The sequence below is a fragment of the Rutilus rutilus genome (assembly GCF_951802725.1).
Source record: "Rutilus rutilus genome assembly, chromosome: 22".
Taxonomy (NCBI): Eukaryota; Metazoa; Chordata; class Actinopteri; order Cypriniformes; family Leuciscidae; genus Rutilus; species Rutilus rutilus.
Window position 1 is genome coordinate 26,030,571 of NC_140227.1, and position 26,671 is coordinate 26,057,241.

General features: G+C 37.1%; 2 protein-coding genes across 2 annotated transcripts; one reads left to right on the forward strand and one right to left on the reverse strand.

Moving 5' to 3' along the window:
• Positions 1-350: 350 nt before the first annotated feature.
• On the forward strand, positions 351-8,382 carry LOC311282440 (netrin-4). Its single transcript, XM_084396211.1, has 10 exons — positions 351-928; positions 1,647-2,107; positions 3,104-3,433; positions 3,788-3,914; positions 5,097-5,285; positions 6,330-6,546; positions 6,764-6,891; positions 7,783-7,851; positions 7,964-8,134; positions 8,243-8,382. The coding sequence occupies exons 1-10, from the start codon at positions 841-843 to the stop codon at positions 8,377-8,379; spliced, it is 1,917 nt and encodes a 638-aa protein (XP_084252337.1). The 5' UTR covers positions 351-840; the 3' UTR covers positions 8,380-8,382.
• Positions 8,383-8,526: 144 nt separating this feature from the next.
• chchd4a (coiled-coil-helix-coiled-coil-helix domain containing 4a) lies at positions 8,527-12,594 on the reverse strand. Its single transcript, XM_084396212.1, has 3 exons — positions 12,419-12,594; positions 11,157-11,255; positions 8,527-11,026 (listed from the first exon to the last, which is right to left on the reverse strand). Exons 1-3 carry the CDS (start codon positions 12,438-12,440, stop codon positions 10,695-10,697), a joined length of 453 nt encoding a protein of 150 aa, XP_084252338.1. The 5' UTR covers positions 12,441-12,594; the 3' UTR covers positions 8,527-10,694.
• Positions 12,595-26,671: the final 14,077 nt, after the last annotated feature.

The window sequence follows — 26,671 nt, forward strand, 5'->3', positions numbered from 1 at the left end:
TCCAACCTTCAGAATCACCAAGCAAAATACCCAGAAAAAAACGTGAAAAAGAAATATATCAAAAGTTTCAGCAAATGAATTTTCGGTGTATGGAAAAGATAGGTGTGGACTAACAAGGGTGAGTAAATAATGTCATCATTTTCATTTCTGGTTAAACTATATCCCTTTCCTTTTCTGTTATCATTTGGTATCACAGAAAAGCCCAGGATGCCTTTTTCCGATATAGGACGTTCAGTGGCATGAATCACAAAGGTACTGAGAAAACATGTCTGGGACAGTGAACAAAAATGTCATGAAGATCACTTGTTTTGAAGTAGGCAGGGAACTGCACTAGTTTAGCGTTCCACAGTGGGGCAGTAGAGTGCTCCTTTTCAACCCGTTCAATGCTTCAGATTCAGGCCAGTGGATCACAGTCATTCATCTGTGCTCTTGGGAAGCTGGAACAACGCTGCACCATTACGCAGAGACGCGACACACTGCTATTACCAAAGTGATCTGCGTGTCAGTTTTGCCTTCAGTTTGAAAGGACTGTCATGTCCGAACACAGAAAAGACAATAGTTCACTCGTCATCTGATTGCGCAAAAACAATAATATTAAAGGAATGAGCCGCTTGCCGTTTGAACAGGTGCATCCCAGATCACCACCACCATCAGAAAAGTTTTTTTACTGACTCACTGTGGAAATGGATTACCAGCGGCTGGATTTCATGCAACTTTTCATGCAAATTCTGTTTCCAAACGGACAGTGAAGGGGATCTCTCCAAACTCAACTGACCATGCACTGGGACATGCATCTTCTAACTATGGATAACTAACCTGCCTTTACACACACTGCTAAACATGAAACCCCTTTGGAATCCTCAGTTTGTGATGGTGATATTGAAGTGCGCAATGGTCTTGTTTCCTGGATTCCTGCAGGGCTTCACAGGTGAGTGAAAGAAATCTGGTGGAACATGATCTATAGATCATCTTTTTCTTGTCTGTCCTTAAACTTTGATTAATATATTTTATTTTCATATATATTCATACTTGAATATACATGAGCCACTGATTAAGGATTATAAAATGATGTGTAAATTAATTAAAATTAAAAATTATTTTAAACAGATGTCGAAAGAGAATTATGATAAACTTACCAAATATTGCTTTTTCATTTTGTGGGAAGAAAGATCCATTAAAATAACTAGACTTCTCCTTGTAATAATTATCAAATTGTCAGATGTATAAACTTAGTGTGAGATCTGGTTTTCATTTCAATGCATTTAGTGTTTATTTAAAGCTTAAGCTGTGTAATATTTCATATTTTCATGACATGATAGCATCCATTTTTATACTGACACTTCTTATTTATAACTTTCTTAAATGATATTAAACTTTTCTTTCACTTTTCTTGTCACACCGACCTATTGTTGCAGTGCTGCAATCTTTGCAGGAGAAATGGCACAGCTTTTGTGAAAGCCCAAATGTGAGGTTCATTAAAGGCTCAGGTTGTCAAACATTGGTTTGTGACATGCCAGAACCTGACTGTAGTGTTTACAGAAGTTCAGTGTTCAAAAATGGTGCATTTCAGTTCATCAACATGAAAGTTTGCAATGCATGATTCATTTGTGAATGTATGTGCAATGCATGTTGTCTCTTTTACACAGAGTCCAGATGTGTTGGTCGTGCTTGCAGCCCTCCTATGGGTAACTTGGCCAGTGGCAGGACCCTTCTCACGCTGACTAGCTGCTGCACTAATAGCTCTTCCTGTCTGCCAAACCAGCCACGCTGTCTAGCAGAGCTTCATCCTCCTGCCCTCATGGCCGATGACCCGTTTATTCATCCAGATACCTGGTGGGGCTCAGCGGCGGCCACTGGAGAAAAGGAAGAAATCCGTCTTGACTTGGAGACACGGTTCTGCATGAGTCACGTTGTGATGTTGTTCCGTTCTCCGCGTCCTGCTGCTATGAGGTTGGAAAGCTCACAGGACTTCGGCCAGACCTGGGAGACACTAAAGCTGTTTGCCAGGAACTGCACTGAGATGTTCGGGCTTCCTGATGATGTAAGTCAAGCAGGAGCTGTCTGCACTTCCAGATATTCCAACGCGGTCCCGTGCAGCCGAGGAGAGGTGAGGAAGGAAATAAGGTCTCCAAAGCACCACAAAAACATCATTTTTAAATGCTTCAGCAGGTTTAAATGTGAAGGATTTTCAATGCTTAGGTCACTTTTTCAAAACTCTTTACACAGTGAGCACAACAGCAGTTTACATGGGCAAAACTGTGGAAAATTTTCAATTGCTTTGGCACAAAATGCATTCAGTGACTACTTTTTTTCAAGTTAAAAGTAACACCCCCAAAACTGTACCTACAGGCCAATTTGTACGTTTACATACTCGTTTCAAAACGGTTCAACTTATGTTCAAATTCTAACATAATACAAAACTGAATACAAAATTTCTGCAGTCATACCATATTTAAATATATTCTAAATCTAAAAAAGGAAATACTATGAAAAATATTAGATGTAGATGAACATCTACACAGGTGTTAGTGTTTCAATTTCATTGCCATCTATACAAAAGGGGACAACTTGGGAATAATTTTGGACTGTAATGTAAACTTGGACAATGTAACACACACTGCGGTGAATTTAGTAGTAGAGAGGTGTCATTCTTGTTTTGTAAAGATATTTTACAAAAGAAATCATTGTGTAATGCTACCTGTTGTTTCATGTTTTTAGGTCATTGTTTTATGAGTGACAAAGTGTGTTTGTTTGGTGAAAACCTTTGCTAGTTATGGAAGAATGAGTTGATTCGAGACGTGTGATATGTTTTGGGAGTTTTAGTGCATTTTGAATGTAAAATTAACTGCTGTGCCAAGCTGAAAGTTGGTAAGAAGAACTGTGAGAAAAAGTGACCCAAGTATTGAGAAATGCTAGAGCGATTGTAAAAAAAAAAAAAAAAAAAAACTGTAACAATATAAAAGTTATTCTTACGTTTACTTAAAACAAAATCACCAAATATTCCCCCATTCGAGTACAACTATGGTGAATTTAAATCTCAGTTCTGTCTGATGCTTTTTGAAATATGACAATGCATCATCATTTGTTTCTAATTCTTTTATAGATCATATTCCGATCCATTGGATTGGGAAGTGGGATTGTCGATCCCTACAGTCCTGAGGCGCTATCCCGTCTGACAGTAACTAACTTACGAATACAGCTTTTAAAATCTCAACAGTGTCCCGTCTCGAAGGGGCAGCGGAGCGTCCCGCCCTTTTTACCCACAATTCACAGCAGGATGCTGACTTCTCCCACACCCAGTTCTGATCCCCTGGATTCAACCCCATTTGCTGTGTACTCTCTTTTGGCTAAAGGGACGTGTTTGTGTCATGGCCATGCTGAACACTGCCTTCTTGAAAATGAAGGACAAGACAGCCTGCAACCCAGTAATGTGGTAAGTGTGTCTGTTTTGTTAGTGAATTTTGGGACAAAGAGCATCGCAGCCACTTTTCATGGTGGGGTCGATGTAAGCATGTTATGGGCTTGAGGTATGGGCCCTAAATGGGTTTGTCCATTGGTTCCATGTCGGCCCTACCTGAATTTGCCTTTGTAGGGCCCATATCTCAAGCTAATATCGTTCTTACATTCGCCCCACCATGAAATATTGGGTGGATGCATACTTGAGGGTGTATGCGCACCCACCCGGTAGTTAGGAGAATAGGAAGTGGCCTGTTAAATGTATTTTTATACGGTTTTGTGGGGCTTGAATGGGCAGCAACTGAAAGTGATTCATTTCTCTGGAGCGCAGGTGTCTGGCAAGTGTGTGTGTACCCACCACACAGCGGGCGATCACTGCGAGAGGTGTGCCCCGCTCTACAACGACCAGCCCTGGAGAGCAGCCAATGGAAGCAGCGGGGAGAGCAACCCATGCCAGAGTGAGTGCTTTTACTGTACCGGCTGATTTAGCCTTAAATTCCTTTAATCCTTGAAAATGGAAAGGAAATTGTGCTATGAAAGGTCTTTTTTATATATTTTTTTACTTTCTAATGCAGGAGGGATCCGATACATATCTTATAATCACAATACCATGGGTGGTTAATCCAGAACACCATAGAAACACACAAAAAATCTGAACATCTTAACAACCACATAAACTATGCCTTGGCAACCACCAGGAGTACCCTAGGTACTTTTTGTTTAAAAAAAAACAATAAAAAAATCATCATTTTATGATTTTAAGAATCTCCAGGTTCATTTATACCTTATAATAAACATAAACAAAATAGATTTTGCTTAAAGAAAATAAAGCCTGTTTTAGAGTAATTATGATTATTTGAATATATTAAAATTGTCATTGTCTTTACTGTAATGCAGTTTAAATATATTACTTTTTAGCATTTTTACATCATGATATTATTGTACTGTTTTAAAATATAATAATGTGTTAAGGTATTTTAAATTAAAAAGTAACAATTAATTAATATATAAATAAATAAAAAATGACTATTGAGAATCTAGTGAGAATCACAGTTAAGAATAATGGAAATTATTAAATAGTGAAATTCTGAAATAATATCTTATTTTATTATGATTATTATGATTAAAGTCTGAAGTGTGAACTAGATTTTAAATAAAAAATAAACATATTACAGTACTTTAAATAATAGAGTAAATATAAATAAGATATGACTACTTTGCAATATTGATCATCTAGTTAGAATCACCATTAAGATTAATAGAAATTACAATCTAAGAGTAAAATGGCTTATTTTATTATGATTATTAAAATTTTAAATGAAATAAAAAAAACATTGTATTACAGGATTTTAAATAAAAAGCTAAATATAAATAAATAAATAAGAAAATGTCTGTATTGCACTATTGAGAATCAAGTGAGAATCGCTATTAAGAATAACGGAAAATACAAAAGAGTTGTGTGAACTGGACTATTGAGAATTATTATTATTATTTGCTTAAATAAGAGTTTAAAAGGGATTTTAATTTGATAATTGAAACGTCAAGGATTGTTTCTCAGGTCTTGGATGATTCTTTCTTCCATAATGTCTCTTTCTCTCCCTCTAACTTTTTCTCGTTGCTCTCGTTCTCTGCGTCTCAAGAGTGTGAATGTCACGGCCACGCAGAGAGCTGCCACTTCTCCCAGCGAGTGTGGCTGTCCACAGGGGGCAGTAGTGGGGGCGTCTGCGACAACTGCCAGCATAACACTGTGGGACGCCGGTGCCAGCGCTGTCGCCCTGGATACCACCGCCACCCTGCCAGACCCCTCAACTCCCCGCATGCTTGCACACGTAAGACAGTTAGAAAGAAGAGAAGGAACAAACAGACAGAACAAAGGGTTCTGCACTCAAATAACTAGTTTTAATTGAAATCAAATTTGACTTTGTATATTTTATTAATGCACATTCCTCTTATGGTCTTATAGTTGTCCTTTGTAAGAAAAAAAAGAGAAATTTGTAATCTTTAATCAATGATAACTTGCTCTTCCTCGGAAATGACTTTTCGTTAACACTTTATAATAAGGTGTCATAAGGTGACCCTCTAGCAGTTAAAAAACATAACTGCATGCAATTTGCTAATCGAATTACAGTTTTTTTTTTGGTTGTGCTTCAGTTCTTTGTGGGCGAATATGATTATCCTACTGCTCATAAAGCATACACTACTGGGCTTAAGAGATACAACCAGTTTAGATGGAAAGGATCTCAAGCTGACTAGCTGAAGACGTTACTGTAGCTTTACCCATTAATAGACACAGTGCTTCCTTGAAAAACAATTCCAGCACAGCGCTACAACAACCATAATGAACTGAGCCTTTACAATAGATAATGCTTGACAGTGAACTCTGTTAGAGCTACATATGGTAATATATCTGTTCAATAAAATACCTTACTCAACTGCCATCTCTGAAAACCAAGCCAATGTTGATTCTTGTTTTATTACGAGCTCTGTCGCGTTCTCTTTTTGCAAGCAGAAGCTCCTCTGTTCAGCGTTTTTTTCAAACGGGCGGATTCTCTGAGGTTTGAGATTTAGCTGCTCCATGTCATACTTTCTCGCTTGTTGCGACAGCTAACCTATGCCACTCCCACACCATAAAAATAGCTCAGTACAAAAGGAAAATTGGAAATAAAGTCCTTTAAAATAAAATAAACAACCATTAACAATTCACTAAAAAACAAAAGAACACCTTTTTCCCCCCAAAATGGTTATCTTTACAATCATTTAGTCTTTCATTGCCTCTTAGTGGAGGCGGTATGACACAGATCGCTAAAAGTGACTCGAAAGCAGTACGACGAGCTAATGAACGAAATGTTGATTAACATTCTTTTCTGTGGCAGGATGCTGGTGTGACCCAGTTGGTTCGGTGCCAATATATTTTGGCGACGAGACTCCATGGTGCCATCCTAGAAGTGGACAGTGCCATTGTAAACCTGGTGCGGGGGGCACCACCTGCAGCCACTGTCTAACGGGGTACTGGGGCTTTGGAGAGGAGGGCTGCAAACCTTGTGTGTGCCCCTCGACCTGTGACCCCATCACAGGGCATTGCCTAGACGGGTCAGGCTTATGCATACACAAACTACATGTTCAATTCTTTCTGTTCTAAATTATAACAAGTCTTACTTATTTGTGATTTGAAATGACAACAGTGAGCATTAAGAATCTCAAAACCAAAAATCTCAATCTCAAAACCAAGTAGAATTTCAATTGTATATCTGTGGGGAATTGTCAAATAGCATTAGATTTTTGTTATCATGTCATTTTCCTTTAACAGCAAGGGCAGTGTGAAGCTTTACAATGTACCAATTGGTGGGAAAATTCCCGAACTGTCCCACTTCAAACCTCAAGAGGACGAGAGGGTGTGGCCTAAAGAACTTGCTATCTCTGCACTGTACTATACAGGTGAGCTGACTACAGTAACAAAACACTGTTGTGAAACATGGTAAACCACAGCAGGAAATGTGACTTCAAGATGTGGCTTTTCAAAAACGTGGTTCATTCATATGTAAGGCTGAAATGGTTATGTATTGCAATGTGAATGGGTGAATCTCACAATCGTATCTAGAACGTTGAAGCATATTTTAGCATTATTAAGATTTTTTTTTTTCATTGTGGCATTATTTTTATAAGAATATTCTAGTTATCATACTGCAAAATAGATAAATTAATAAATACATTTTAAAAATCCTTTATGTAACTCAAAATTATTATTCAGTACCATTCAGAGAAGTCTCTTATGCTCACTAAGGCTGCATTTATTTGATAAAAAATACAGTAAAAACAGTCATGTTGTGAAATAATTTTAAATAACTGTTTTCTATTTTAATGTATTTTGTGCTTCTTAATATTTTTGTGGAAATCGTGATACATTTTTTCAGAATTCCTTAATAAATAGAAAGTTCAAAATAACAGCATTTATTTGAAACAGAAATCTTTTGTAATATTATAATGGTATTGTATATATTTTATTATTTGACATGTATTAGTTAAATGATCATGTTAATCATGGTAGAATTTGTTTTTGTTATTACTTTCGTTAATTTCTATTGATTTAAATAACAAAACAAATTCTGTTTAACTCATTATTTTTTACACTAATAGAGTAAAAATAAAAAGTTGAATTATCATTAAAATATTGTGACTGCTTTAAATCTTGTTAAATCTTAAATGGTCCTAAAATAGACTTCCTTTCATTTGTGGAAAATATCATTTCTTTGAGCTGAGCGTGTTTTTGTGAGAATAAGTGTCAATATGTGCAGAACTCGTGACATGTTAAATGTGAATTCTCCACAGGGAAGTGCAGCTGTAGAGAAAAGAAGCTGAAAAGTGTGGCTGATCTTTGCAAGATAAAATATGCATACGGTAAGGCTTTTTCATGATATTAAATAATTCGATTAATCAATTCTGATGGCATTTGCTGTCTAAACAGACATTTGAATCTAATGAGTGACCTGACTGTTTGTGTTGGCCGTAGTGATCAAAGCCAGTGTGCTGTCAGCTCATGATAAAGGCACACACGCTGTTGTCTTGGTGAAGGTGAGGAAGGTCTTCCGTTCTGGAAAACTGCCCCTCTCCCAGGGCACACACAGTCTGTACCCACTCTCTTGGACCAGCCGTGGCTGCACCTGTCCCATCCTCAACCCAGGTACACCACATAATGCCTTAAGTATAAAAATGTGCTGTTATCTGGGCCACAGCTTGGGTTCAGTCAAGTTTGCCATTAGAGTAGTCACTGTTTTGTCTCCATCTTTAGGTGGGAACTATCTGCTGGCAGGTCCTGAGGAAGTGGACTCAGGGAGGCTACTGGTCACCATGCAGAGTCTGGTAGTCCCTTGGACCCCTATCCTGGGCTTTCAGGTCACAGAAGCACTGCATCAGGGCTGCCTATGAGCACAACTTTACCCAAATGAACAGTTGCACAACATCATGGAAGTTTGTTTCCGACACAGAATAAAAAAGGTAATTGTGACATATCTCACAATTCTGAATTCCAACTTTATAATTTGCAATTGCGAGTTTGTTTTGAAATTCTGATTTTATAGCTCGCTATTGCTATTTTATGATTCTCAATTTTGAGAAAAGAGTCAGAATTGTGAGAAATAAACTTGCAAATATGTTTTTTCTTCTCAATTCAGAGTTTATATCCCACAATTACGACTTTCACAATTGCAAGTTTATACTTTCAGCTCACAATTGTGAGTTTATCTCCCACAATTCAGAGAAAAAGTCAGAATTGTGAGATATAAATTCGCAATTGCGCATTAAATTCAGAATCTGGAAATAAAAAGTCGCAATTACCTTTTTTTTCTTTTTTTCTGGCGGTAACAAGCTTCCATACATCACTGCCCAAACTTGAAAGCCCTCACTTGAAATGATGCCATTGTACCAAAGCAGGCAGCTAGATACTTAATGTACCATGACCACCGGATGCAACTGAAATGTGGGCAATTACCAGAAGCAAGATTCATGAAGCAGTTGCATGGCAAAGTGTACTTTAATAGTCAGTTAAAATAAATATAATTGTCATACAGAACAAGTTGGTCAAGGCTCTTCAAAAACAACTGTTCATTTGGTGTCTGTCTTGTGGACATGAATATAAATGCATTAACTCAGAACATGGATATGGCATTCATGAGCCTGATTGGACTGTTTTATACTTTTTTATCTGTGATTATTAGATTATAGTCATTAAAGGACACTGTAAACTAGTTTCATGAATACAAGAATGGACAAATGATAAATATGAGCCAGTGAATCCATAGGCTCACAAGGACTGCAGGGCATTTTTGTGATTCATTCATTCACACTTTTGTATTTTATTAGCTTCTTTGCTTACAACATTTCAGTTTCAAAAATACATTTGAACATGTCACAATTGAAAAACAAAAGGTATGAGGGACTGATTCAAATTCTTCCAGTGCTTATGCATGATTTGGCTCTGTATCTAATTTTATTAAATCATTTTACAGAAACAGATACATCACAGATGAAAAGATGAGATTTATTGTTTAATCAAAACAAGAATGATCACATTAAGGCTTTGAAAGACAAATTTCAATCCAAGCAGTCGCTCTTGGTGACAAAACAGACAGATTCGTAAATAGACAGTAACACTTTACATTAAGGTCTTATTTGTTAACATTAGTTAATTACTCTGACAATTACCAATATATTTTTACAGCATTTATTAACCTTTGTTCATGTTAGTTCACAGTGCTAACAGATACAACTTTTGATTTTAGTAATGTAAATGTTGAGATTAACATTAACCAAGATTAATACATGCTGTAGAAGTATTGTACATTGTTATTAGTTCATGCTAACTAATGTAGTTAACTAATGTTCACAAATTAAACCTTATTGTGAAGTTTTATGACACTGATTGAATGCATCAATAAGCCACATGAGTTTAAACATATTTTAAGGTTACAAAAAGGATCTGATATCAGAACATTTCTTAAACACTGTTTAATGTTAGCAATAGCATGTGTTGAGAACGGATCTAGAATTATCCCTCGATGCTAGATACTTCATTTAAACAAAACCTACTAGTCGCTGGAACAACAGATATTAGCATGTTCTTACTGAACAGAAGATCTTAATTTTGATGTGTTGATGTTTACCCATTATAATTGTTTTAACGTCAAAATTCTGTATCATCGGTTGACAGGTGAGTTTGCTCACTCACGCCCTCTACTGTTTGTACTTGCAACTTTAGGCTACACGCTTTCAAACCTCAACAACCGAACATTTCTTCATCATAAATCTGTTTAATCGTGTTCAACAACAAAAATCAGCACAGGAAATGTATATAGGACATCCCAAAACTGCACAGTCGTCAAAGTACAACCGCCAAACGACCTTTGATCTGTAGTAGTACACATACACAAGTCAAACTAGCTGAGCTTTGGTTGTGGAGCAAATAATAACCAGAAAATACAAAGCTGGATGATTCATAGGGGGTCATACTCACCATATAATCCTCAAAACTCATTATTTATAGGTCCCTCAAGTGCATGTTAATGTCATTTGAATATTTTAATCAAAAAACCTGAAGTTTAAGGGCTTCCCCCATCTCTGTGCATCATGCATCCAGGTGGAGAGCATCGTAGTTATCCAGTGGCGTATTTAGATGTGATCTCTGCATACACGAAAGTGGAGCTGTCTCTGCTGTGAGGTGCGGTGGGAATGTAGCCAGGATAGTATTAGCTAGCAGCTGGGTTTTCTGTGGCTGCTGGTGCGGAATCAGGAGAGGATGTAGGGAGAGAGTCAGTGGAAGTGGATTCGCTGGGTATAGTATCAGCCCCACCAGAGGGGGCGCTGTCATTGTCGTCTTCCTGGGGGTAGAGCTCGGGGTATTTCTGCATACACTCCTGCATATTCCGGAAGTTTTCCACACAATCGGACCCCTTCATCTCCTCTTTGCTATAGTGGAAACAAGAAAAGGCTTCCTTGAACTGCTGTCCACAAGGGCCACTGGCCATACCGCCCAGACACGGGCAGTTCCAGTTTATGTCACCATTAGGTAGAATAAGGCCTGTAGGGTCAAATTAAATGAGTGTCAAATTAGTATTCTGGAGGTAAGACATTATCATATTTTGGCTAAACTATGCAAAATTATAATTATGTACATAAATTTTAGTATTTTGTAAGTAAATCAAACTTACCGTGATCTTCATACGGATCATTAGGGTCATCTTCGATTAGCTCAGCGTTACTGGGTGCTTCATGATCCTCTTTGGTGACAAATATGATGCGATCTTTACCTATTGTGAGAAAAGAATGAAGTTACACACAATGATAAAATAAGAATATTTTCTATTTAAAAACATACTGCTAATTGACTTCTATACCAGTGTTATTAACTTAAAACACTTAAACATTTTCTGTGATTAAAAAAAAAATACATACATATAATGAATTTCCTGAAAGGGATGAATAAAGTATTCATCATCGTCATCTTACACACACACAAAAAAAATTTTAAAAGCACATGACAACTAAAATGAAAAGATAAAATAAGTAAATTCTAAATATTAATAAATACTATAATAGTACACACATTATATATGTATATGTGCACTGTAAACATCCCCTTTAATGTCTTGCAGCCATGATCAAACATCACAGACACATTGGACTGCAAATTCTGAGTAATCAAAATATTACACTAATAAAATTAGCCAATCTGTACACATGGAATAAATGAACCACTGAAGCCACTTGGTGATATTCTGGGGATATTTAATTTGATTTTATCAATCAATAAATTCCACTAGAAACAAACCTTGTTGTATTATTTTAATTTAATACTGTGAAGCTGCTTTGATACAATCTGTATTGTGAAAAGCGCTATACAAATATACTTGACTTGACTTGAAGCACACATACTGTCATGAACTGAGTGAAGAACATTACATCTCCTCTTGTTTATAAATCTATGTGCCAATGGCAATGTGTAATATTGTGTGTTGAAGTTCATATTGTTAAAATATTTATATAACTCTGTGTTCATAATGAAAAAAATAACCATTATGTATAACCATAAAAATAACTATAATAACCATTAAATTAAAAAATAACCATTTGGTGTACTTTAAACTATGATGACCTTGCAGGCGGCTGCTATGTAGGGTGACACAACACACAACGTTAGTCATTCAGTCATCAAAGCGTCAAGTTCATCTATAATTCCACCAGTAATACTTCACCAAACTTGCACACGCATAATATAGGATAGTTTAGCACGACACATTGGAGCACATCTGAAAAGATTATTTGCAGCCGATAAATATTTAAATAACTCATTGATATTAAGCATGGCTGGGGAGAGTGACTTTTGCTGGCATGAGCACTAGCCGCACAGCTAAACGACAGTAAAACATGGGTTTAAACTGGGTTTTAACAGTCCGATTTAGTTGAATCATACCTTCCTGTTTGCAGTACGACATATCTGCTGACAGTTCCGTCTGATTGCCGTTTACCCGATCAATGAAACTCAAACACCGGTACAATGATCAATCCACACGCCTGTTACATCAACCCCAGCATGGAGGCAGGCAGCGAGCTACAGTAACCACGTGACGTCACAGCCGGATTGTGTCAAAGTAAAAGTCATCATTACATTTCAAAATAAAGGTGAAGGAAATAACGCTTCCCTTGACGAGGGAGTAATAGAAAATTGTTACTTTTCAAATGCATTATATCATATGTACAGATTATATTGTTTTATTATTGTCTAATACCCAGACTTAAGTCTTAAACTATGAAAATCCATAAAATAAGTATTTGATAATCAATTCCAAGAAAATAGATAAATAAACACAAACTGGTGTTTATTGTTAACTTTATTCAATTAATTTAAAAAAGAAATCCCCCGCCCCAAAAATACGACTGTCCCTCAGTTATGTTGTGGTATAATTTTCACCAAAGTCAAAACTTTTTAGTGTCTGTTGTGTACCAAGGGGGCAACATTGTCACTGAAGAGCATGCCTGAAATGGTGTATGAAGAAGACGAAGGAAAAGCAAGGTAAAGGTCACTTGTCAACTGGATATTTTTCTTGTGGGTAATTTAAAATCAAGTTTTATTTGAAAAATTAAGAAATTATTGTGTCTTTGTGTTTTTAGGACAAATATACTGCTAGCTATGACTATATGACATATTGTCCTTTAATAGCAAGAGAAAGGAGTAAGCCGTTTTATATATACAAATAAAAAAAACATGTGGTGGAAATGCCATTTATTCGTGACCTTCACAGGGGGGGAAATGATTAATGTACTATTTTGGACATTGTAGTAACCATGTAGTAACCAACTAACCATGTGAGAGTGTGAAAAGTGTGTGGGAGTTTATTTGGTCCCTGAGTTCAAGAAAGAACTCAGTTTAAGAAACAACTAAATCTGTCAAATAATTGTTTGGTTTTAAGACAGCAATAATAATAGTAAAAAATAATAAATAATAATGCACTTTTCTGCCGTTTTTTGTGTGCCTGCTGCCCAGATTCTTCTTTATTACCTTGGGAATCCCAGTCTCAGGAGACTGAACAGCTGCAGCTATTTTACTGTCATGCCCTCAGACTCCACTGACAGCTTGTCAGGAAACAGCGTGCAGTCTGTGTTTTACTAATTAACTGAGGTACCTGAGGTGAACTAGATCCCTGTGTTTTTCAGATGGCATACCTCATTACAGAGGACAGGGATGAGTGCTAACATACTGAGGAAAACAAAAATGTTTATTGGTGTATCTTGTGTGTGTGTGTGTGTGTGTGTGTGTGTACATTGCCGTTAAAAAGTTTGGGATTGGTAAGATCTTTAAAAGAAGTCTCTTAAGCTCAACAAGGCTGCATTTATTTGATAAAAAAATAAAAAAGTAATATTCTTACTGACCCCAAACCTTTGAACGGTAGTGTATAATGTTTCAAAAGCTTTCTATTTCAAATAAATGCTGTTTCAAATAAATGTTGAACTTTCTATTCATCAAAGAATCAAAAAACTGTTTTCAACATTGATAATAATATATTGATAAAAAGAAACGTTTCTTGAGCAGCAAATCAATATATTAGAATGATTTCTGAAGAATCATGTGACACTGAAGACTGGAGTAATGATGCTGAAAATTCAGCTTTGCATCACGGGAATAAATTACATTTAAAAATATATTAAAATAGAAACAGTTATTTTAAATTGTAATAATATTTCACAATATTACAGCCTTGGTGAGCATAAAATAAAATTTTTATAAAACATGAAAAATCTTACAAATCCTAAACTTTTGAACGGCAGTGTATGTACACACACACACACACACACACACACACACACACATGTCTGGTTCACTATCTTTGTGGGGACTCTCCATAGACTTAATGGTTTTTATACTGTACAAACTGTATATTCTATCTCCTTACACTAAACCTACCCAGAAAACTTTCTGCATTTTTCTGCATGAGTCTGTGTGCATTCAGGTTGAAGTCCCCACCGGGATAGAAAAACATGTACACACACACACACACACACACACACACACACACACACACACACACACACACACACACACACACACACACACACACACACACACACACACACACACACACACACACATATAGTTTATAATAAATACTTTAAATATTCCATAAAAAAAACAAGAACTGTCCATTTTGATTTCATGGTGTATGGCCGAACATACAAAGTATTTTGGTACAAACATACCACAAGGTGGCAGCATCTCTTTTAAGCACTGTTTAGCAGCTTGGTGACAGTGTTTCTTTAGTAGAGAAACATCCACATTCTTAAAAAAAAAAACGGATAAAGCATACTGAAAACACCATCCATGCACTTTATGCATATTTCCCTTCTCCCTTGCCTCTACATCCTGTTTGCTCTGGCTGCTACCTGCCTTTTATACAATGTCTTTGGGAGTTTGCCCTCTGGTGGCAGCTGTCAGTATTCTTGGGGTTGTGTACAGTATGTGTGGGTGACCTTCAGTCACTTTTTTTGTCTAGAGCCTTGAAGATGTAGAGATGTAGAGCTGTATAGTTGCTACACTGAATCTGCATGGGGAAGGATATTATGTCACACCAACCATCTTTACAGGCTCTCTTATCATTGAGTGCTGCTGGTGGATGTGGTGTGACCTGTGAGTGACGCAGCTTCTGCTAACCTTGAAAAATGTTCATGTCAGGGAACTGTATCGATCTACCTATGAGATAGAGAGCAGCTTGAAGGATTAGTTCACAACAAAAATTTAAATATCATTTGAAATTATCAATGAAATATAATTTAAATATAATATGTATATAATGCACACACACACACACACACACACACACACGTCTGTGGTCATTGTATGCCACTATTATGGAAAATAGCAACATAAAAGTTCTTCAGAACATCTAATTTTGTGCTACACGGAAAATTAAAATGACGTGGGTTTGGAACGGCATCAGAAGTTTTCATTTTCATTTTTGGCTGAACTATTCCTTTAAAACTTTTTTTCTGAGTCTGTGTGGCCGGCTTAGCTATAATTGTTCTCTGTCTGATCAAATAAAGGAGCTTTTAGGATATGATGAATATGAGAGATAATTATAGAGTTCTAATGCTAGAAATCCCTTGCTTTCGTTTACAAAACAGCTATATTGTGAGTTTAAAATAAATAGAGCATTCTTGAATTTATTGAAGCCGTAGGCGGTCTGTTGCTCGTTGACTAGTAATCCGAAAGCTTATATAATTGCTTCAGTCTGGGCATAGCATGTTGGTTTTACTCGCGTTCGAGTCGCTGAACAAACGACCTCTTTTTGTTATTTGCTATGTGTGGGTGCAGGTTGTATATAGATGTTAATTCATAAAAAACTTTCAGATCATGTAATATTAAATTCAATCTAAGGCAGATTTTCACAGATTGGTGGGTGGCTGCCTGGCAATCTCACACTTTGCCTTTCTTCATACAGCCTGAATCAGACGTTGCCTCATGCACTGTCTGTTTGTTCTATTCTTCATGATCGGTCCACAGTGTCATCCAAACTCTGACGGGCAGAGAACCAGTGTGAACCAGGTCGTTGTGGATGGACAATTGTTTTTGTCACAAGAGAAAAAATTCCCTACTGGTTTTGCATTTGAGAAATTTCATTGTAGTGCATGTTAGCTCTGTTGTTTTGGGGAAATGCATTAAAATTCACTATAGACTATTAAAAATAAAGGCCCGTTCACATCAAGAACGATATCTATAACTATTTGGACGATATCGTTCTGTTTATTCTAAGCGCGTGCTTGTCTGTCACTTTAAAAGGCTTGAGCTCGTTACAGCAGGATGGATTCTGATTGGCTGTCAATGTTTTCCTTTATCAGCTGTTGCCAACTTAGCGAGCTTAGCTTAGTTTGACCATTTTAATTTCCTTTCTTTTCTTGTGCTTAATACTTGTAATACTCAGAGGTGTAAAATACTTGAGTAATTTTACTTGATTACTGTACTTAAGTATTATTTTTGGGGATTTTTACTTTACTTGAGTACAATTAAAAATCAGTACTTTTACTTTTACTTAATTAAATTTTTTAAGAAAAAAAAGTACTTTTTACTCCTTACAATTCTATTTATAGTCAAAAAGTACTTATTTTTTGGAGATCACTTCATTCTATTTTCCCTTGCTATTACCAAACCAATTGAATTGTGCTGATGCTGTTTAATTTAAATGTCATTTATTCTGCCAATGAGATTCGGTTTCACATTTCACCAAATTGGTCAGACATGTTCATTGGTCATTTGGAAGTGACATCATGTCGCATCTATTACCACAACGCACAGCACCTTGACCTGGAAATGAGAGAAATTATAACAGTCAATCACAGGGGGTCAATCCAGGGGGGCACTGTTTCATATTTTATTGAAGCCTCCCCGGACGCCACCATTGATTAGCGGACCATCACCTGCTGTTAGCATCCCATTGACTCCCATTCATTTTGGCGTCACTTTGACAGCGAATAACTTTACATCTGAGGCGTTTAAAGACTCCATTTGTCCACTATTTATTTCTAAAGAAACAAGAAAATGTATAAAAGGCTCCATTACCTTGTATCTTATGTTATGGCCCCGTAGAAGCAGTTTTTGTAAAAATAGGCTAACGATTGCGTCATAACCACGCGACTCTCTGTCGCACAGTAGAGAGATTACCGTATGGACAGGAGGAGAAGCTCGCGGGCAATCGGGGGGACGTGGAGGCAAAATGACAAAATAATTAATCAGAATACTTAGCAAAAGTTTCTCCTGCTCCTAGCTCATGGACAGCTCCTACTCACACTCTCCGTCTCTGCGAGTTTCGGAAGGGAGTGATTCAGATTTCGCTTGGCACAGCTACTAGAAGACAGACGGGTTGCTCACGTCACATCTACGTCGTCAAGCTCAGTGTGAGTCTGCGCAGTACGCTCGACCCCCAGGAAGTGAGTGCTTCTAATTGACTTTACTTGTCTCCGTTGAATCCAATGGGGTTGCTGTGTCCAGTTTATATACTGTCTATGGGTCAATCCAGCAGCCTAAAAGCGTACCACCCCCGGGGGCCGCCATTGGCTAACGAGCCATCACCTGCTGTTAGCATTCCATTGACTCCCATTCATTTTGGCATCACTTTGACAGCGAATAACTTTACATCTGAGACGTTTAAAGACTCCATTTGTCCATTATTTATTTCTAAAGAAACACGAAAATGTATAAAAGGCTCCATTACCTTGTATCTTACATTATGGCCCCTTAGAAGCAGTTTTTGTAAAAATAGGCTAACAATTGCATCATAACCACGCGACTCTCTGGAAATTACCGTATAGACAGGAGGAGAAGCTCACAGTCAATTGGGGGGACGTGGAGGCATAAAGTCAAGGGAGAAGCCCATAGAGAGTCATAAAGTTGCTCCTGCTCCTAGCTCATGGACAGCTCCTACTCACACTCTCTGTTTTCTGCAAGTTAGATTTCTCTTGGCACAGCTACTAGAAGACTTACAACGGTCAGACAGGTTGCTCACGTCACATCTACGCCATCAAGCTCAGTTTGAGTCTGCGCAGTACGCTCAGCCATCAGGAAGTGAGTGCTTCTAATTTGCTTCACTTTTCTCTGTTGAAATCTATGGGGTCGCTGTGTCCATTTCTTATACTGTCTATGGTCAATCAGTGGAAGAAAATGGAGGAAGAACGTGATTCAGCTGCGAACACAGTCCAAAATCAGCCACAGGATCAAGAGCACCCGTGGCCGTACCTTAGCGAATTCTTTTCTTTTAGTGGTAAAAGCATGTTTAGTGGATTGTTTAAAAAATGTTGCATACTGGCATTAGATAGTAGTCTTATAGTTTGATAAATAAATACAATTAAATACAAACAGTTCTAAAGCAGGATAAAACCTTGTATGTGGTTCATTCACTTCATGATTTTAGAGATTAAAAGCTTAAACAAGAATCTCTAGTTTACATTATTGCTGTTACTTTTACTTCTTTAATACTCAAGTACAATTTTAATGTGGTACTTTTTTACTTTTACTCGAGTACGATTCTGGCCAGATACTTTTACTTTTAATTGAGTAAAATTTTCCCTCAGTACTTGTACTTTCACTTGAGTAACATTTTTGAGTACTTTTTACACCTCTGGTAATACTCAATATCACAGCTCTAGAGCTTTAGTTCACCCAGTTCCCGAACTCTCTCAATTCAGATCATTTTCCACATAGGCCAATAAAAAATTTAGTCATTCACTGTATTAACTCGTTCTTGTCAGACAAAAAAAGAAAGAAAAAAAAAGATAGGAAATGAGAAAACACATTAGGCAGGCAGAACGCAAGTACGAAGCGATTACATCATGAATATGCTAATTGACGTATGACGTCATCTAGCGACATTTAGCGACTTTTAGAGAAGGCGTTAGCTACTTTCCTGTGAAAATAGTTGGCAACTGTTAGCTGTGGTGTGAACTCTGCTATTCTTTAATATTGAGAACGATTTTTAGAACTAGCCTATATCTTTATCATTATCTTTATAGTTATTGTCCTTGGTGTGAACGGGCCTTAAAGGGATAGTTCAGCCAAAAATGAAAATTAGCCCATGATTTACTCACCCTCAAGACATCCTAAGTATGACATTCTCTTTCAGACGTATACAAGCTGAGTTGTATAAAAAAAATGTCCTTGCTCTTCCTAGCTTTATAATGGCAGTGAATGGATATTTCTGTTTTGAAGTCCATAAAAGTGCATCTATCCATCATAAAAGTGCTCCACACGGCCCCGGGGGGGTTAATAAAGGCCTTCTGAAGCAATGCAATGAGTTTGTGTAATAAATTAATATATTAATATTAATATTTAACACGTTACAAAGTAAAATTCTAGCTTCTGGCCAAACGGCCATACGCAGTCTACTTGTGCCTGAAAGCGCAACTTGTGTAACTTGTGACGTCACGTCGGAAGTAGAGTAGTGCGTCATGGCGTAGTGTAAATATCTGCAGTACGTCGCTTAAGTGGAATCCGTATGTTCGTTTAGCCGGAAGCTAGTATTTTACTTTGTAACGTGTTAAATATGGATATTTTTAAATATGGGCCAGGTCTGAAAATGACTTTAATACTCTGTAGAGGTTGATTTTGGCGGGGCCTTTATTTTCATTATCTTGCCCAATGAAATTTCACCACAGTTACGAATATAATTATGAAGTCTCCTTTTCCGTAACCTTTACAAGGAAAATGAAATTGCTGGGTCTTGCCAACAGATTAGTCTGGGCTTGGAAGCTTTTCAATTTTCTTTCTATTTTTTTAAGTCAACCCAGGCCTTCATTTGATCTATTCTCAAAATAGTTTCAGTAGTAGCAGTTTTTGTGCTTTCAGAGGCTGTTGAGGAATTTATTAAAAATGAAGCTGAAACAAATAACTCAGGGAATCAATGCACCCCATGACCTGTATTCAATTCTCTCTCATCTTGAAGCAGCATGGGGTCAGCTAATATTTTATAGATTACACCCGAGTCGTAGCGCCCGTGGCATTCCATGTTCTTTTCTTCAGTCTGCACCAATAGTCTGATGGAAGTCTGAAAGAGAAAATATTCAGTTTATTCCTAAAAGCAGGACATAATGCTGTGACAAATCCAAAAGATATCCAGGTGGCAGACATAAATATTAGCAGAGACCACTAGCCATTATCCAGAGTTATTGATTGTGGTTTTGTGGCTTTACAACAACTGCCTGTTCTCATTGTGTTTATGATGAATGGTTAAAACATTTCTCCACAACAGCCTATTTGAGAGTAAAATGTGATCGTAAATAACACTTTTAGGCTGTACTTTTGACATGATAAATGCAAGAAGACTTGATTAATAGTCTGTTTTGTGACATTTTATCTATAGCACACCGTTTACTCTTACATACCAATTATCTAATCCTCTTTCTGTCCTCAAGCATCATCATTTTCTCTGTGCTTAAGCTGCATCTGGCAACTGATGACATCTTTGTCAGGAAGACGTGTCTGTCATAACCTGTTAAATCATTCACATCCATAGACTTCACAGCTGCATAAGCTTTGATGAAATCAGCGTCACAGTCTTGGCTCCTTCTCTCATTGGTTGTTATAACAGTTGTGAGTTTTGGTCCAGTTTATCCCTATTACTTAAATGTGCCATTATATTTAGGCCTGGGTGGTTCATAATTCATGTTTTGTGGTTCAAATCTGCACTGCCTAAATTTTCAGGGAGAAAAAAAAAAGAATAAAGTGTGTCTAACATGCAGACAAGGAATAAATAAAATGTGAAATGTGGGTCAGACAATCAAACATTATGAATGTTGGTAACCAGACAGTTGATGGTAGCCATTGACTTCCATAGTAGGAAAATAAAATACTATGGAAGTCAATGACTACCATCAGCTGTCTGCTAGGTGGTTGCAATGGTGTTTTGGGTGGTTGCTATGGTGTTGCTATGTGGATACTATCATAGTTCCAGGGCTTTTGCTATGTGTGCTATGTGTTACTGTGGTGTTCTGGGTGGTTGCTAGGGTGTTGCTATGGTGTTCTAGGTGGTTCCAGGGCTTTGCTCTGTGGTTGCTAGGGTGTTGCTATGGTGTTTGCTATAGTTCCAGGGCATGGCTATGTGGTTGATATTGTGATTCCATGGCTTTTTATGTGGTTGCAGTGGTGTTTTGGATGGTTGCTAGGGTGTTACTATGTGGCAGCTATGGTGTTCTGGGTGGTTGCTATGGTGTTGCTGTGTGGTTGCTATCATAGTACCAGGGCTACGTCCGAAATCGAATACTTCCCTACTATATAGTATACGAAAAACAGTACGCGAGCAGAGTAGTATGTCCGATATCATAGAATTCGAAAAACAGTAGGCGAGAAGTACCCGGATGACCTACTACATCCGGCGAGATTCTGAAGTGCGCATACGATGGACACTTTACTATCCCATGATGCCACGGGAGAGGAGTTGTCGTCGTTATATTTGAAAATGGCGGAAAACGGAGACGCGGCTGTTTTCAAGTGTAAGTACATTTTTGTTTATTTGTGGTTAAATTGTATTCGTTTAACATCATATAAGTAAACAATTGACTTGTTAAAAGTTTAAATAATGTAAATCGAGGGTACAAGTTTGTGAATTGGCTGCAAAATGACAATTTTATCATTATTTTTATTACCGAACAGACGAGCTAATGCCTGTCAGCTAAGTTAGTTAACACTGTTTTATTTAAACAACGACGTTGTTTCTCAGTTAAATGAGAGAGTTACAAAACTTTTATTTTTTAATATTACAACGATTTTATTTCTCCTTTACCAATGTTGATATGTAATATGTGTTGGCTACGTGGCAAGCTACTGTTTCAAGTGTAACGTACCTCAACTTGTCCATGTAACATTAATATTAATATAGTAATATAGATTGACCATGGTTCATCACTAATGTTAAATTCTGTGTTGATTTTGCAGGGGGCTGATGAACACACCTGTGTTCTTACAGAGTGGAGAGTGGCTAATGAAAGGGAGGAAAGAAAAGAGAGAGCGACGAGAGAGAGGAAAGATTCCTTCTGCTTTAAGAAATAATTGCTAAAAAAAAATAATAAAGAAAACAAATGTTACACACTCTCTTTCCATTTATTTGTTAGTAAGTTCATTTTGTAATGCTGTTTTAGCAAGTTTTATTACAAAACACCTAATTCCCAGGGATTTACAGTAGTAAGATTGTCAGTTGTAAAGTGTTTAATATGTGGCATTGAGTAATTAATATTTTTAAAGGGTGTTGTGTGTGCACTTATTTTGTGGCAGATTCCAGATGTTTTTTGAAACAAGCAAATTGCAGGTATATCTGAAAAAAAAAGTCTTTATTTTTGTATATTTTTTTAACTTTTAAATGGAAACAGAATACAAAGCTTAAAACAAAATCACAAAACTTTGGCACAAAGTAGTATAATAGAGCTTAAAGCACCACCAAAAGCAAAAGTTTTAAAACTTTTTTTTATTAAAGTGTCATCTTGAGGGAAGAAAATGAACTTCAGCAGCTTCAGTAAGGTAACCTTCTAAAAGATCTAAAGGGACTTTATTACTAACAATCTCATTTGTTGGGCGTCACTTTAAAATAATTCAAAATCTGTTTCTTTAAAAGCATGTGTACAAGATGAGAACTTTACACCCTGGGTAATTTTTGGATTTCCACTTGAATTTTTCCTACCCAAATTTAAAGTAAATAATTTGTAAAAAATTAAGCTCGAATATGTGATATGTAACTAGAACACCAGCACCTCGATGTCCTTTTTTTTCCACCCATGGTCGCAATCAGTGACTGACTGGATGGACTACTGTGAAAGTCGGAGGTTGGGGTGGAGGTCGAAGTGGAGATCAGCTCCATCTTTAAAATATAGATGAAGAATTGGCGCAGTAGGTTGTAGGGCTCACAATGTTTATAGTTTATTTTAGAATACAATTTGAATTGACAAGACACTTGTTTTCTGTTTTGGATTATTTATAAATATAATATGTATGTATTATATGTATATGATCCATTTCTTATGTATATATATATATATATATACACACACACACACATATATGAATACTTAAGATGTAAAAGCCTCTAAGTGCCATCTGAAATTTTCTTCTAGTTTGATTATTTTTTATCAAGCTTGTATGTTTATGTTCAGTTATTTCACTTTAATGGCAATGAAAAGGACCTATTAATTGTCATTAAAGTGAAATTACTCAACCTAAATAATACAAGCTTGATAAAAATGCCCATTTTAGAAGATTTATTTTTCTTTTACGTCTGAAGTCTTCATACACATATATATGAATGTGTGTGTGTGTGTATTGTATCTGACCTCAATGTGTTACCCTACTGTTCACTGTGTGTGTGTGTGTGTGTGTGTGTGTGTGTGTGTGTGTGTGTGTGTGTGTGTGTCATACATACATACATACACACACACACACACACTGTGATATTGCATGAATGAATCAACAGAGATAAACACACGCATACTATTGATTCATTCATGTTTATTCATTGATGGTAATATCACAAGCAAATTAATTACTTTTTCCTTACCAAAAATCAACATCTGTCATTGTTCACAGGTGTGTGTGTGTGTGTGCGAGCAACTGACCGACTACTCTGAATTGTGAGCACGAACGATGTAAAAACGCAGACGAAAGCGGAGAGAAGAACTAAAAACATTGCTCTAAGTTGGTGCAGTCAGTGCAACGGGCTCTTTAAATTTTCGCGCTGATGTGACCGCGCATGTTACTTGACAATACCAACATGGCTGCATGTAGTACGTCCGGACTCCATTCATACTTAACTGTATTCATACTATATAGAACGTACTTTTTTAACGGTCGCGAAGTACGTTCTAATTTAAATGTAGTACCTACTCACATAGTACGCGATTTCGGACGCAGCCCAGGGCTTTTCTATGTAAATGTTATTGTGGTTCCAGGGTTTTGCTAATGTTTGTGTTTGCTATGGTTTTCTGTGTGGTTGCTATGATGTTCTGTGGGTGGATACTAAGGTGTTGCTGTGTGGTTGCTATGGTGTTCTGGGTGGTTTCTAGGTTGTTGCTATCATAGTTTTAGTGTTTTGCTATGCGGTTGCTATGGTGTTTTGGGTGGTTGCTAGGGTGTTGCTATGGGGTTCTGGATGGTTCCAGGGCGTTGCTATGGTGTTATGATTACAAACAAATAACACACTTCTCTTCATCAAGTTGATGGTTTGAGTTAACATTCATGTATGTCACACAAATGCAGAGTGACTTAAGTTATGAGCAATAGTAGCCTAGTAATGATTCTTGCCTTAGCAAACACCACTAAAAATAATTGATAATGAACATTATAATAAAGTGTGATCCAGACAGAAAAACGATCCAATAGAGTTTGAATAACAGTTACATTTAAGTTTAATGACACAGAAGAATGAGCTGAATTCTGAGTTTTATTTCCCACTCCCACTTACAAACTAGATAGCCATCAGTCCAAGACAAAGAGGAACGCTGAGCTCATCAATCTTTGTGTTAGTGCTGTTCACCTCTAGTCTGAGAACCGGCTGATTCATTCTCATAGAATGGAAAGGTTAAGGTCTTTTTAAGGGGAACAGTTCTCAAATGAATGTATGCCAGTGTCCCTCTGAGGCCACCAAATCCCTTGAGAAAGTGGGACACTGTTGTGGAACAGAGATAGTCACATGAAGGCATTTGATCCTCACCGCTTCCAAAGAGATTGATTTACCAGAAAGCGATCATTAGTTACAATGGGTTGCAAGCAGAGACTTCACTACTGGACACCTGTATCTCTTTCAGGGATCCCTGAATATTTGACAACAGATAAAAAAAAAGCATCACATTAGTTTATTCTTTTCATTTTTATAATCTTAATGAAATCTAAATAAAATGTTTGTGACTTTCACTTCATGTCTGTTATAGCTTTACAACAGCCTGGTCAAATAATAATAAAAAAAAGGACTAGCACTTCAATGTGTTCCACCCCAATTTCTGTTTCAGTATGTCAGCTCAGGAAAAGCCAAGCACCTTTAACACTCGCATTTACCTTTGGCCTAATTGAAATCGCTTGGACTGGTTTAATTTATTGTGCAAGACATATCTAGACACACTACACAGACATACTTCTCACTTCCCCTCCCCGTTGACCCTTTGGAACAGTCTGTCCCCGGGTGGCTCGGTTCTGTAGTTTTAGTGCCCTGGCTTCAGTTCAATGGGAACTTGAAGAGGATTTGGATTTCTCAGCAGAGGGTGTTGAGCCACCGGGGTTCACTGCAACTTTCTCTGTCTGTGTTGTGTTCTGACCCAGGAAAGTAGTGTTTTGTGCGTCACCATTAAACATCAAAGAGTGTACATTTTGATTATAGACTGACCTCTTTCCACCATTGCTTTAAAATAGGGCATTTTGGGTAATATCATGGTTAATTGGGGTGCACTTACAGTGTTGGTGAAGTTTTTTACACATGGCAAAAATGTAAATATATACACTAACATTCAAAAGTTTGGGGCCGGTAAGATTTTTTAATGTATTTAAAAAAGAAATCTCTTATGCTCACCAAGGCTATATTGATTTGATAGAAAATACAGTAAAAACAGTAATATTGTGAAGTATTATTGCACTTTAAAATAAGTGTTTTCTATTTTAATCTATTTAGTTGTTTAGCTGATGAATAATCTAAATTAAGTCGAAATGGGATATTTGAATACGACGTGCAGCACTTTTTGGCCCTTTTGTTACTCAGTAACAGTTACTGTATGTGTTAGCATATCTGTTTGAAATCAGTAAGTTGCAAAACTAAAAGTCTGGAAGTTCAGATTTGTTTTCATAGTGTACAGGAATAGTTCACCCAAAAATGAAAATTCTGTCATTAATTACTCACCCTCATGTCGTTCCAAACCCGTAAGACTTTCGTTCATCTTCTGACCACAAGTGAAGATCTTTTTGATAAAATCAAAGCCAATTCTTCTCCATTACAGTTTTTCTCGATTGTTTACACACATTTTCTGAAAGCATGCCTCATATTCTCAGAACTCTACACACAAATCAAAAAATACACACACAATGGGCAAAACCCCTCAATTCTCCTGCAAAATGAAACTTTACATTCAAAACAATGTTATTTCTTCTCAAAATGGTATTTTGTTTTCAAATGACACACACAAACCATCATATGAATAGACATTTATAAGAACCAGTTGAACACAGATGTGCTCAATGTAAAACACTATGATGAATGGAAAACACTTCTTCTCCATTCATCATAGTGACACTGAACAAAAAAAACGTACTGCGTAACACGAGAATGAACCTCATTGGTTCTTGCTGAAGCTCAAACGTGCTGCGTAACATGAGAATGAACCTCATTGGTTCCTGCTGAATCTCAAACGTGCTGCGTAACACGAGAATGATCCTCATTGGTTCCTGCTGAAGCTCAAACCTGCTGCGTAACACGAGAATGATCCTCATTGGTTCCTGCTGAAGCTCAAACGTGCTGCGTAACATGAGAATGATCCTCATTGGTTCCTGCTGAATCTCAAACGTGCTGCGTAACACGAGAATGAACCTCATTGGTTCCTGCTGAAGCTCAAACGTGCTGCGTAACATGAGAATGATCCTCATTGGTTCCTGCTGAATCTCAAACGTGCTGCGTAACACGAGAATGATCCTCATTGGTTCCTGCTGAAGCTCAAACCTGCTGCG